Below are 13,977 nucleotides of genomic sequence, written 5' to 3'. Positions count from 1 at the left end.
ATTTCTGGAAGCTTAGTCAGTCAGAAGAAAGTTTAGGAATCTCAAATGTATCTAGATGTCATGCATTCAAGAGAGACATAGATAGGATATTCTGGATTCTAAAAGAGAAGTGTTATCATCAAAATATTTCAGTCATCTTTGACTCCTGGTTCTCTCCCATCTCCTATGTCCAGGCAACTAACAAAGTACTACTAAGTGTCTCTCTAGTACGCATCTATCTTTCACCACCTCTCCACCCTCACTGTCCCTGCCACACTTTGGGTATCTATTACTTCTTCCTTGGATTTGGTTATTAACATATTTGTTACAGTACAGCTTCTTCACATACTGCAGCTGTATTTATAGCTCTGAAAGTCACTTCCTTGCTCAAAAGTATTCAATGACTCCTCTCTGCTTGCTGAACGAAAGTCAAATCTTACACTCTTGGACTCCAGGCTTTTTGGACTAGCTCTCTTTAACTAGTTGTACATTCTGGCAAATAACTCAAAGCAAATATATATTTAATGATTGAGAATAAAAATCTAAATTTATTCACAAACTATCATTTATTTTGCTTTAGAATATGTTGTTTTCATACGTTAATAACTGCTATGCTGTTTTTTTCTATTGTTAACCAAGTAATGTATTTTATACATTTATTTAAAATATTTCTGATAGAAGGGAAAGTTAGTTAATTTAAATTTAATATCTGCTGGGAGTTCCCAGATTGCCCAGTGGTTAGGACTCAGTGCCATGGCCCCAGGTTGAATCTCCAGCAGAGGAACTAAGACCCTACAAGCCACGGAACACAGCCAAAAAAAAAATTATCATCTGTTAAACCTTTACATTTGGTCTAGCCTCTTTAAGTATAAAATAATTAAAAACATAAGTAAATGTGCATGATTTTTTGAGTATTGATCTTAAATTTATTTCTCCTAAAACCTAGTCAGATTTCTTTTTATCTTAGTCAGCCCTTTCTGTTTTCAAACTATACACAGAAAACACATTATCATTTAGGTGCAACCATACTAGTTTTAAAACATAAATTTGTCTAAAATACTTTTCCCCATCATGGTAAAGGACGTGCGAAAATAAGCCAAATAAATCTTAACCTTGCTGCCTTGGAAGAGATCATAATCTTACTTTCTTTATCAGATTACAATTTGATGAACCATGACTAAAATATTCTGGTCACTGGTAAATTGCTTCTGCTAAAATTACTTTCAGTCTGTGCCAGCATCATGGTATTCATCAGTAAGCAAGGAGCAGAATCAGGATTTTGGATTAGCTCTTTTCATAGGAAAGATAGCTGTAACTTATCTAATAAGACTGTAATATACTAGATTCCTCTATATATGAAATGAAGATATGCAACACACTTTTAAGTGAAATAATTTGCACAAGGCTACAGACCTAAAAATTACTCGCTCTAAATCCGTTCACCAACTCAACACTTGAACACCTGCTATGTGCCAGGCCCTGCACTAGGAGATAGGTATAAAAGGGATACTTGCTTGCAAAGAGATTACAGTAAAAGAGATAATTACTTTGCAAAGGACTAAATGTTATAAAAATAATAATAAATTATCAACATTATCTACTAACAAATTCCAGATTTCGTAATTTATATAAGCTCCAGTAACAAAACTAATTACATACTTGCTCCCTGGTACAGAAGCATATCAGTTCATATTTAGCATATAAACACCAAATTGAAAAAAAAGTAAATAACATCGAATTTCCTTACTGTTATTTTATTTGAAAGGATTATCCATCCCAGATCAGGCTGTCTGCAAGGCTGGATCAGCAATCAAATAATATCCACTATGCAAAAATATAATCTGTAATTATAATTACAAGAAAAAAGGCCAAACGTATGATGATTGATGGTAGATCACATCATTTGAAAAAGTCTCTAATTATATCTATATACTTCAGCAATATGCCTACGAAAGATATGCTAATGAGCCAGGTCACTGGTCTACTTAAGATGAAAATTTTGGTTCCAGTTCCATGAACCTTTGTTTAGCTGTGAATCATTCAGAAATGACTGCACACACACATCCTTTGAGGGAAAATACTCATAATGATTAAAATGACTTCAATTTGGTGATGCTAAGGAATTGTCTACTGGATAATCTATTTACAACCAAGAATATCCATATACTCTTCAAAACTGTATTTCAAATTTTTTAAAGAATGTTATTATTTTTTTAATATTTATTTACATGCCTATGTGAGGACATAGTTGCAGCATGCAGGATCTTTGATCTTTGTTGGGATCTCTGATCTTTGTTGCAGCATGTGGGATCTTCAATTGCAGCATGTGGGATCTAGTTTCCTGAACAGGGATCAAACCTGGCCCCCCTGCACTGGGAGCATTGAGTTCTAGCCACTGGACCACCAGGGGAGTCCCTCAAATATTCTGTTCAGTTCAGTTCAGTTGCTCAGTCGTGTCCGACTCTTTGCGACCCCATGAATTGCAGCACGCCAGGCCTCCCTGTCCATCACCATCTCCCGGAGTTCACGTCCATCCAGTCAGTGATGCCATCTAGCCATCTCATCCTCTGTCATCCCCTTTTCCTCTTGCCCCCAATCCCTCCCAGCATCAGAGTCTTTTCCAATGAGTCAACTCTTCGCATGAGGTGGCCAATGTACTGGAGTTTAGGTCCACTCAAACTAAAGCTAGGTCAAACTGTGAGTTAATTAGGAAAACGGTTCAATGCAATACAAGAGAAAAATCTCTAGTATAATCACATCTATAAAGAGAAATCTAGTTGAGGTTTTTGTAGTAAACTGCTTTTTAACATTAATTTGTAATACAATTAATGAAACAGGATGAAGTAATAAAAAGGAAATATAAACTAAGACTGGGTTAAATCATCAAATACAAATGTACACAGATGGCAGAAAACTGACTAGACTTAAATATCACATTCTCTTTCTAGGTACAATGGTATGACAAAGAATGATTTCTAAGGTTCCTCCCAGCTCTTGGATTCAAAGAATCCTGAATAAGATAGTTAGGCTCTTTTTAAGATGCCATGTTCTGGTCTCATGGGTCAGTGAAAAGCACTATATTTTTAAAACCAAACAAACAAACAAAACCAAAGAGTGAAAATAGAAGATGTTACAGGGCAAGTTGTAAATGAGCAAAGGTTATTTAGAATTTGTAGAAATACCCTTAGGGAGAGACTTTCAAGTGGGGAAGAAGGAGGGGGAGGGGGAAAGGAAGGACACAGTGATGGCCAAGGCACTAGTTTAGCCCAGTTGCCACCAACAGATGAGCTTGCCACTCTAATACATCATTCTTGTAATGTTTCATTTTCAAAATTTTATTGTTCTAAAATACCATATTCATGGGACTTGGTAGTCTGGTGGTTAAGACTCCATTCTTCTAGGGCAGGGGAGCATGGGTTTGATTCCCTGGTTGGGGAACTAAGAGCTTACATACCGAGCAAGCTGCCTGGCCAAAACAAACAAACAAATCCCCTGCAGTATTTAAAGCTTTTAAACCAAAATCTCAATCGAGTCCCTGAATCTTCCAATCTAATCACATGTGTCCTTAAAAGTGGAAGAGAAACGCAGAAGAGGTGGGGGGTAAGAGAGAGATAGATGTGAAAAAGACTCTTGCCATTGCTGGCAGTGAAGATAGAGGAAGGGAGCCAGAAGCCAAGGAATACTGGTGGCCCCTAGAAGCTGAGGTCAACTATTGGATTACAGCCAGCAAAAAAGATAGGGACCTTGGTGGTCCTACAGCTGCAAAGAACTGAATTCTGTCAGTGATCCAAATCAGCAGGAAATGCATGCTCCCCTAGAGAATCAGAAGCAAACACAGCGCTGCCATCACCTTGATTTTAGCCCAGTGTGCAACAGCTACAGTGCTGTCAATGGCAGATAACTACCAGGGGGAAAAAGGTGGGTGGCCAATGAAAGTAGAATAATACTTCAAAAGAAATAGGAAATAAGAGGTTAATTCCAGTATCATATCAGTTAAGATTATTGCCCCAGTATTTTCCTGTAATTTCACCGCTTGACTGTACCACAAAGTAGAGCTATCTTTTTCCTATACCACCATCCAATTCAAAAGTTTATCTCATCTGTCATACTTCTTTGTTCTTCGAATCCTAGTGAGATACTTCCTAATTAGGAGATGGCATTAAAGTAGCAAAACTCTATGAAAACAAAAAGGCATTAGAGAAGCCAAGATCATTGAAATGAAGACCTGTATTTGAATTCTCACTTCGCCTCTTACTTGAAGTGGGACATTGAGCAAGTTAATTAACTTCTTGGAACCACCGTGCCCGTAGTGTAAAACAGGGAGAAGACTTACCTTTCTGGAGTGTTTGGGAGACAGCTGAAAAAGTGCTTGGCTTTTTTTGTTGTTGCTGTTGTTTTTTTTCTGGAAAAGGAACGACTTACTACTTGCAACAAGTAAGAAGAACACCTGGAACCTTTCCCAAAGGAGTGTCTTCCCGGACAGCAAACTTTGGGAAGTTTTAACAAAATGCTTGTACTCTAATATTGGAACTCAATAAACTGTATTACACTTAACTATGTTAAACCAGCACATTTTAAATATTGGAAATAAATACATTTCATATGAAATTTATAACAACTGTTATATAGGTAGATCAAGAGTCCTGAAAGCTGTTTTTATTTACATTGTTCTTATGGAAAGATATTTCATTTCTCCACTGAACCACATAAAAAGTATTATACAACAAGCTGGCAATCTCCTGTCTTACCATACCATAAATGTGATAAAATTGGGTAAAAACAACATATACCCTAATCATAGTAAGTCATGCCAGTGAAAATATTTTACTATAGTAGGAAACATAATATAATTTTATTTTTCAGTAAGGTTACATCACATAGTCTGGGATCAAATTGCTGATGCTTTGTAAAGGTAAAAATAGATACACTTGTATGCTATAAAGCACCTAAGCCCTGTCCAACTTAAAGGATGGCACTTCGTTCTTCTTCTTTAAAAAGGTGACTCTCAAGTTTAAACATAAATTACATCATTTTCCACCTTATGGAATATGCATTTCCTTTTTTGTTTACAAATTGGGGTATAACTGACATACATTATATTAGTTCCAGGTATACCACATAATGATTCAATATTTGTATATATTGTGAAGTGATCACAATAGGAATATACACTTTAAAATGTTATCTATATCCAATTCATATCTCCTCTGTTAGCCCAGACACATTTCTCCTCTGTAGTATTTTTACCATCATTAAATTATTATCATTACTGAAAGTATAGTAAACAAAAATGTTATTTAAACTTGTTTTGGTTTAGAATTTTCACAGCAGTAAAATAAATTAAGCAACTTAACTGTTTATACATATAGGATGTAAGATAAAGAACAGTCATTTTGAATAACTGCAAGGACTATATCCATAATACACAGCAGAGTTATGCCTGACACATATCAGGCAGTGAATAACTTCTGAATATCATAAACTCAATATACAGGTGATTGAAAAAGAACTGAGCTCTTTCAAAAGTAGATTGCTCAGTAACTTCTTTATGTACTGATTGCCCAAGAATCTCACATTTATACCACCTCATTCTCAGCCTTGAGGAAATAAAAGCAAAACACTGTGGTTGCTATTTCAATTTAAAATATCAGCATGTACAGTGGTTATAATTCTTGACTTTTCACCAGAAGTAATAAAGCCATTAATACATACAAAATACTTGCCTACCTCTTAGTTCTTTTTTTTTTCTTCCCCCTAACTTGGCCCTATTTAGGTCTCATCTAAATATTCTAAGTTTCAAGCAGAATGTCTAGAATTCTTATCAACTTCAGACTTCCCATGATGATAAAAGATCTGCATTTCCACCTCTCTTCCCTCTGGGGAAATGTTTTGAGCAGTACTTGGAAGTAACGCTCATTTATTTAGACATAAAATACAAGGAATCTAGATAAATTATTGACAACATTCTTGGAAATTTCTGAAAGCATCAGAAATACTAGCTTTCTGTCTTGCAAATTTCTTGTGTCTAATAATCTTCAGTTACATCAAATAATTTTTAAGAGATCTTTTTAAAGACACATACATGCTCAGTGCTCAGTCATGTCAGACTCTTTAGGATCCCATGGAGTGTAGCCCACTAGGCTCTTCTGTCCATGGGAGTTTACAGGCAAGATTATTGGAGTGGGCTGCCATTCTCTCCTCCAAGGGATCTTCCCGACCCAAGGATCAAACCTGAGTCTCTCACATTTCCTGCATTTGAGGCAGATTTTTTACCACTGAGCAATTGGGGAAGCCCCCGAAAGACACATACAATGGGCTTAAAACAAAAATTTTTAAAAAAAATGTTTAAAGATACAAACAGTAGGCTTTAAAACTAAATTTTAATTTCATTTGCGCATGCCAGACTTTCTTGAAGTAGCCAAGAGAATAATTGCTGACCCATTGTAAACTCTGAAAAGAAGTTTGCAAATTCTGATTAACTATGGTTCAGGGTGAATGCTATGATTAAAAAAAATAATATAATCCCAGGCTCTTTCAGATAAGCATCATGTCTGTATGAAAGGAGAGAGGTGTCTTCCTTTAGTCAGACCACATGGGGAGTATCTCATTCAGATGAAGTAATCAATATCTTGTATAAAGACTAACATAAGAAACTGTTGGGTGGGGGACAACCAGCAGAGCGAAGAGTCTGGAAAACCTGTCACATGAGTAATGGTTAAATAAAGAACATTTCTAGGCTTATATGTTATGGAAAAATATAATATTTTTCTCCATAGCTCTGGAAGGCCACACTAGGAAGAGGAGATAAAAGATAGGAGGAATTGATTTTGCTCAATGCAAGGAAGAGCTGTTGATGAATGAAAGGTGCTACCTTGGTGAGGTAGTGGGCTCTCTGTCACTGATAGCAATCAAGAAGAATATGTATCAGCACCTTTCAGAGGTGTCACAGGAAGGATTCTTGCTTTAAAGGGGGTTTAGATTCTCTAAATGACATCTGAGGTCACTTTTATCTCAACGATTTGCCATTAGTAAGTGTTAAGCTAATCCTCCTGCAAGTTCAGACAATGGAAATTCTCAAGAAACATGCTACTAATACAAAAGTTACACATGAACATTACATTGCTCTGAGGTGTTATTTCTCCACATAATTTTATTAGATGGAGCATATGCAGTAAAAAACAAACTAAGGAGACACAAACAAAAGTTTCTGTATATGGTAATTGTAAAAATACTTAATTATTTTCTTTTCTAATTTGAGAATATCAATTTGGGAACTATGTGGCTAGATAAAAAAGATTTCTATGGTTGTTTTATTTTATTTTTGAGGTTGTATTTTATTCACTAAAATGGAAGAAAAGACAATCTTAGGGGATAGAAAACATGTCAAATTTAGAAAATGCATATTTAAATTTTCTCTGTCTTATGAGTCATCCACAAAGAATATTTATATAGTATGAAAGAATCTAGAAAAATTATTGTCAAGTAAAGTACCATCTTTTCTAGGGAAAGCTGGATACTGAATTTTAATGATAAAATGATTGTTATGGAAGTCAGTGTTACTGGTATTTTACTCTAAAATATATTTTATATAGTAAACAAAATAATTGTAAACAAGACACTAACTGAATACAAGTGCATTGGCTAAGAGGAAAAGTCTCATTCACTAACCCTCATTCTACACCCATTGTTGGCTTGCTAGGATTCACTGTTACATTGCGCTGGTTAATTCTTACCCATTGTCTTCCTCCTGACTGCCACACCATTATTAACAAGACTTAGTGCTTCTAAAGAAAAGATAAAAAGATCGCTAATGCTAATTCTGTTCTATTTCCATGTGTCCTTGGAATCTAATAATACATTAACCCTATAACATCAGCCTGAAGGAACCATTTGCTGTTTGAAAACAATGAATACCAAATACCAGAAAACCACTTAGAAGTGACTGCCCTTTCAGCTTTATTAATTTAGGCAAAATGACAGGTTAATTTATATGGTTCACACCTGTCAGGAGCAGAGTCTTTACTAATTCAGTTTACACTGACCAGAAGATCCTCCTTCAGGCTAAGGTTGAACTTCAACCTTCTGTTGAACAGAGTGGAACACAAACACATCACTCAGATTTTGAGCAAGACAGTCCCTTCAGAATTCCACCTGGATGGCACACCACCCTTGCAAGCGTTCAAAACTGAAGCTGAAAGAAGAATATCTATCCAATAAGTAATATTTGGAAATCAAGCTATCTGGAAGCCAAAAGGATTATTTTCCAGATAATTTCCCCAAATCTTTCATCTTTAAGGTACTCCACTTTACTGGAGTCATACTGTAACACAATTTTAAAAGCACTTTATACTATATAAAAAACTATTTCCTTCATATTATCATAAACATTGTCTTTATCGTCAATAAGTCTTGAAAATACGGTTTTAATTCTCATTCAGGTTCTAAGCAAGCAGAAAGCAAGCCAGCTTGGACTTTAAATCCACAAGGGGAAGAAGGGAGCTTTTCTGTTCAATGTTTGCAGTAAGTAAAACATTCTCTATGGTAGCTTTTACTAATGGCTAACAGCATTGGCCTATCAATAATGCCAATACAAGAGTTCAAGTCAGCAGCACCTATGCTGAGTTGAGAAAGAGACCATGAGGAGCCTTTATATTTTCTCCATATTTGCTCCATTACTACAACACACTCTTACTACAAGCAAACATATTTTATATTGAAATTTCAGTCTTTGAAAAAGTACCCAAGTCATCAACGAAAATCATGTAATATGTATTTGACGAATCACAGTAAATAATGATAAAGGTTTAAAAACCAATACTGATGCTACACAAGCAAATAAACCAAAAGATGCTTATACTAACTGTGCAGAATTCTATATTCAAGACAGTAGTTTTAATGTTTATACATAATTTTACAGGTAAATTCTAAACATCACAGTCTATTAAAGAGTCAGAATTTAGCTACTTCAAATCAATGCAAAGACTTTAGACCTAAAAGACACAACTAACCATCTAATCTATAATCTGTGTTTGCCAGCCCAACCAATTCTGGAAGCAAACACAATGTTACTTGATCTAGTATTCTAAATTAGTCTTTATAATTTCTGAGTGAAAACTATGTGCAATTTAAATATCATTTATGTGTAGAAGTGTTATGGAATATAAGGAAACCCTGATGAGAACAACATATTAAACATGGTATCTTTATTTCTGGTCCAGCAAGGAAATGAACAATTTATTTAAAACACTGATTTAAACTCCCCAAGCTAGTCTTCTTTTCCTATATTTAATGTATTTTCTCTGTGTATATTTATATAATATTGTAACCTATTAATTTACTTATAAAAATAAGTTAAGGCCAATTTAATAATACAGACTGTCACAATACCAAACACAGTCCAGGCTAGCACTAGCTCCTCAAATACACTTTTCCATTCTACATATGTGTACTAGCAATAATCAGAGCCAACATGCAAGATCTATATTTTTCTGGCTTCTATCATCTAAATCAACTCACTCATATCATCAGGTTAAAGAGGCGAGGACTTAAAGAAAGTGATTCATTAAAGATGCTGTATTAAGCTGTATCTGAGCTTGTGGCTAGTATGGATTGAGAAAATATATTTTAACCATCTCTAAAACCTCACAAGTCAGCTGCAATAGGGGCTGCATATTGGATCTTTTGGACAGTAAAATGCAGTAAGAATACTAGAATCATTAGTAACCATTATTAATTATAACCTACTGACTTTACTTTCCTCAAGTGCGTATGTTTTGTTGTGTTTTATTTTGATGATAAAGTTGCTTTTGGTAAATCTTTGGTCATTTCTCACCAGTTAAGATACATAAAGTCAATAGGCACATCTCATTCTCTCAAATTATTTGAAGGAGCACCATTAACCTGTCACCTTCGTTAATTTGCACTTTTAACAAATACAGCTTTACAGAGACAAATAGAGCTGATTTTTTCCTTTTTTCTTTTAGAAACATAACTTAAATTTTAAACTTTATAGGAAACAGAATTTAACACCCAGATAGAATAACCTGGAGCATCTCTAAGAAGGAATATACAAAATAATCTGAAAATGAAATGAGAATGGGATTTAACTGAAATGTCATTTTCCCTCACGTTCCTGGGAATTGCTTCTTTTGGACTGAGAGCACAAGCACACCTCTTCAGCAGTTGAAAGCCTTTCAAAGAACCAGATAGATACCCCTGTGCATCCGCTCCTCATATAAAGCAAAAACTAAGTAATAAAATGGCAACTCACCAGATTTCTAAACACACAATTAACCTAAAAGCAGGAAGAATTTTCCACATCTGTCCTACTGAAAAATATTTTAAAGGGAACACTTACAGTTAAGACAGACTTTCATTCGAAAGCTTTTCTCACACAATTAATTTTTTTTTAAAAAGTCCAGCTTTCCCTCACTCCTTCTCTATAAAAAAAAGATCACAGGCAATATTTTAATTTATTATATCTCCTAGATTTTTGTTTTTAAAGCAACCCTGTGTGAATTTAGAAAGATTTTCAAAAATTCTAGAAAGATTCCCCCCAAATATTTCAGTATATATTTACTTAAATTTCTAAAATAGACATTTGTATACTTTTAACTCCATGTATATAAATAGCTACTCACAGAACTATAAATCTGCACAAATTCAAAACTTATACTTCAGAACTCAAATTATAAAACTGAGAAAGATAAAATATCAAACTTATTAATATTCATATACAACTCAAATATAAAAGTCCTGATTAAAAGTCTCATTTTTCTGATCAATGTGTTAATTCTGAAAGTTTCAAATTCATCAAAAAATTATAGAAAGCATGTCCATATTTAATACAACACCATCAATCATCAGCAGTTTTTGTGCCATTACACAAAAGAAGTCATCTTAACTATTACAGATAAACCAAAATTCAAAAAATCCAACCAATGTAAAAGTTTATCCTTATGCATTTTCTTAGCTATATCTTTAGACTCTCATCTTAGTAATTACATTACCATGAAGCACTTTAAATGAAAATAAACATAAACTCCCAGAAAAACAAAACAATGGTAAAATGTGGACATGCCAATATAGTTAAATGTCAGCAAGGTCGAGACTTTTCATCTTGTGGGGTTTTGGATGTTGCTGTTTGGGATGTTTAGCCCCTTTTGCCACAAGGTTGATTCATGAATGAAATCCCGCTTTAATATCCTATTTTCTCTCACTTACATGTATGCTGGAGAAAGTGGAGTTGACCTGGATGTTTTAAGCACAGGAACTGGGAATTTCCAGATAGCAGGAGAGCTCGTTTTCCATTTCAATGGCATGTTGTCACCACGGTACTACAATAACAGTAAACAGCGTTTCCATAACAGACTACCAACTAGGACTTCCATTCCACACTGTACTGACACAGCAGTGGCTGCCGCGGAGAACAAGCCAAGGATCCTGCCAGTGCCCTGAAACCGATGCTTCCAATCTGCAAAATAGGGCTGCAAGGCACCTCCTTTAAATCCTCCTGTCCCCTAAAGCCATATGATGATTCTACCATTCAAACTCCACAATAGTGCCACCTCGTTAGGAAAGCGTTGACTGCAGTATGTATATATATATATATATATATTTTTTTTTTAAAGACTGCACTGTGCATACCACACAATGCAGCTTTATTTAATAAAAGCAGCTAGGGTTTGGCTTTTTTTTTTTTTGGTATTATTTTCAGCTTGCATGACCATTGTTCCACCTTAACAGGGATACTGCAGCACGGCACTATATTCTGCACCTATTAACCTGATTTCTGACCAATAGTAGCAGGAAAAAGAAAATAGACGGGTTTCATACGAAAATGAAACAACATACCTACTCAGAATACACTTGTCATCCTCTGAACATTCTTCTTTTGAGCTGCAACAATACAAATGGGATATAAACCTCAGCATAGCCTTAGGCCACAGCTAACAGAGATCAGTGACTAAATTCGGCAGCCTGCTTTCCTCCTCTGCAAGCTCTGGCCACACAATACAAGAATGCCATTATGGGAAGAGCTCGTTTAAAAAATGCCAGTCTCTCAGTTTTCCAGTTTGAAGAAGGAAAAAAATGTAAGAACAAATATCAACTGCTGCAAAACTCTGCACGCTCTTCCAGTAGCTTCTCATGCAAGTTGCTCTCTTTTCCCTATTCTGAATTCCAAGCCGGGATGAGCAAAAATCTCATACATTACAACATGCTGTGTGCTAACACGAATACCACTCTGTCTTCTGCAGCAGAGTACAGAATAGCATGCTCTTAATAGCAGTCCTCGGAGGGACGCTATCAACAATCTAATTCAGTGCTGCCCTCCCCTTCTTTTCTCCCCCTTTCCCTCCCCTTCACCCCCCTTCACGACTCCCCCGCCCCCAAACAGCTCACAAATTGCCTAGAGGAGAGACACCAAGCAGGTGTCCAGCAGGGACTATTCCAAAGCTCAGCGGCGGGGTCCGGTAACCTCGAGGGGTTAGTGATTGACAAGGAGGTTAAAAAATTAAAGCTGCTGTCAAAGGCAGCTTGACGTATTTTAGGAAAGTAACAGCGGAGGCTTCATCTATATTGTTTTAAAATACTGCCAGAAAATAGCATTCTAAATGCCCAGAGAGCGACTGGGTATTTCAAGTTTCTGTTTAAAGCGCCAAACTCACACATTCTCTACAGAGTTCAAAGAAGTGAAAATAGGATAAAGAGGTATTATGCTGAACTCTTTATTTTCAGGATGAAGATTTTTACTTCTGATGTAGGCAAGTCGCCATCACTAAATATCTACCCTTAGAGCACCCTCCCATTTCTACCTAAAAACCAAATTATCCATCTTCATCAATGCAACCTTAATAAAGGCAGACTGCCATTGACATGAAAGCCACTACCTTTTTAAAAAACTCACTGCAGTGACAAAAAGCTCATATTTACTTTCAAGTTAACATTCAAACAATAAGCTTACACTTCCAATTTAAGTAGCTGGCTTTTATACGGTCTTTCCAAATTATTCCTAGTTTTGGAAAGACTGAGATTCAGTCCCCTAAGAATCTTTCTCATTTGTATTCAAAAAGCACAGATTTATACAAGAAAGACACTACTTTCAAAAATTTCAAAATATGTAATTTAATATACCAGAAATAGAGCATGAAATCACCTAAGGTAATCACAAGCACCTTTAAGATACACATTAATATTCAAAAGTGTATTTTCCGATGAAATCCAACATATATACATATGCAGTATATACATTCACAGATATACAGCTATGGCGAGAAAGCTTATTTTGAAGAATTGACCAGTACTGCATACACTTTATTAAATACTAAATAGGTTTCAGCTATCACTAGCTCACAAATAATTTTTATTCAATCTACCAAACACAAACATTGAGCAAAAACTCAGTTAAGCAACTTAAAGGGTTAAATGATATTTCCAGTTCTTTAGTACCCCCACACAAAACTGTCTCACAGAAATCTTCAAAAAAATCAGAGAAAGGAGTATTTATCAATATCTTAGTGACCAAAATATATTTTAAAAGTTTTTTAAAAGTGCCACTACTACTAAAAACTATAGTCAATATATTATATTAGGATTTGTGTAATAGTTCTTAACAGTTAAGAAGCAAAAAGGTTCCAGGTACAACTGGCAGTGGTAATTTGTTGGAAACACCCAGAAGAAAATCACATAACACATGTGCACGCATGCACACGCACACATACACACACATGTACTCATCAAGCAAGTTTGAAATGTCTCATTCCAAAATCCTGGAGCATTTTCAAACATTAAAAAATATAAAACATAAAACAATTACAAATTAGCTGTATGGAGGCGATTTAGATTTTAGAGAGGAAATGCAATCACTTTCCAGCTTATGAAAATATTACAAAGTTGTAATTGCAAATGTAACTTCTCCTTCTGAGAACAAAGACCCCCAAATGTCTGTAAAACCAAGATAGGTTTTGAGTCTTTATCTCTAAAGACTACTTAAATATT

The 13,977-nt window shown here is 35.3% G+C and overlaps 1 protein-coding gene across 11 annotated transcripts in view; it reads right to left on the bottom strand.

The window, feature by feature from the left end:
- Positions 1–13,977, bottom strand: part of KLHL13 (kelch like family member 13) — a 200,171-nt gene that overhangs the window by 51,491 nt on the left and 134,703 nt on the right. The window contains exons 1-3 of one of the 11 annotated variants that reach the window (XM_070292128.1): positions 12,382–12,656; positions 11,833–11,877; positions 11,203–11,315 (exon numbers count right to left, since the gene is read on the bottom strand). The exons of 7 other annotated variants lie outside the window; for them this stretch is intronic. In XM_070292128.1, the coding sequence (XP_070148229.1) occupies positions 11,203–11,300 (98 nt within the window). In that variant the 5' untranslated portion in view covers positions 11,301–11,315; positions 11,833–11,877; positions 12,382–12,656. Of the gene's footprint in view, positions 1–11,202; positions 11,316–11,832; positions 12,307–12,381; positions 12,657–13,977 lie in introns of those variants that run through there. 3 more of the 11 variants (XM_070292132.1, XM_070292127.1, XM_070292129.1) reach the window with 3 other exon arrangements.

This window comes from Ovis canadensis, chromosome X, assembly GCF_042477335.2.
Source record: "Ovis canadensis isolate MfBH-ARS-UI-01 breed Bighorn chromosome X, ARS-UI_OviCan_v2, whole genome shotgun sequence".
NCBI classification, from domain to species: Eukaryota; Metazoa; Chordata; class Mammalia; order Artiodactyla; family Bovidae; genus Ovis; species Ovis canadensis.
Note: the sequence above shows the minus strand (reverse complement) of the source record. Positions and strands in the feature narration are given on the sequence as shown.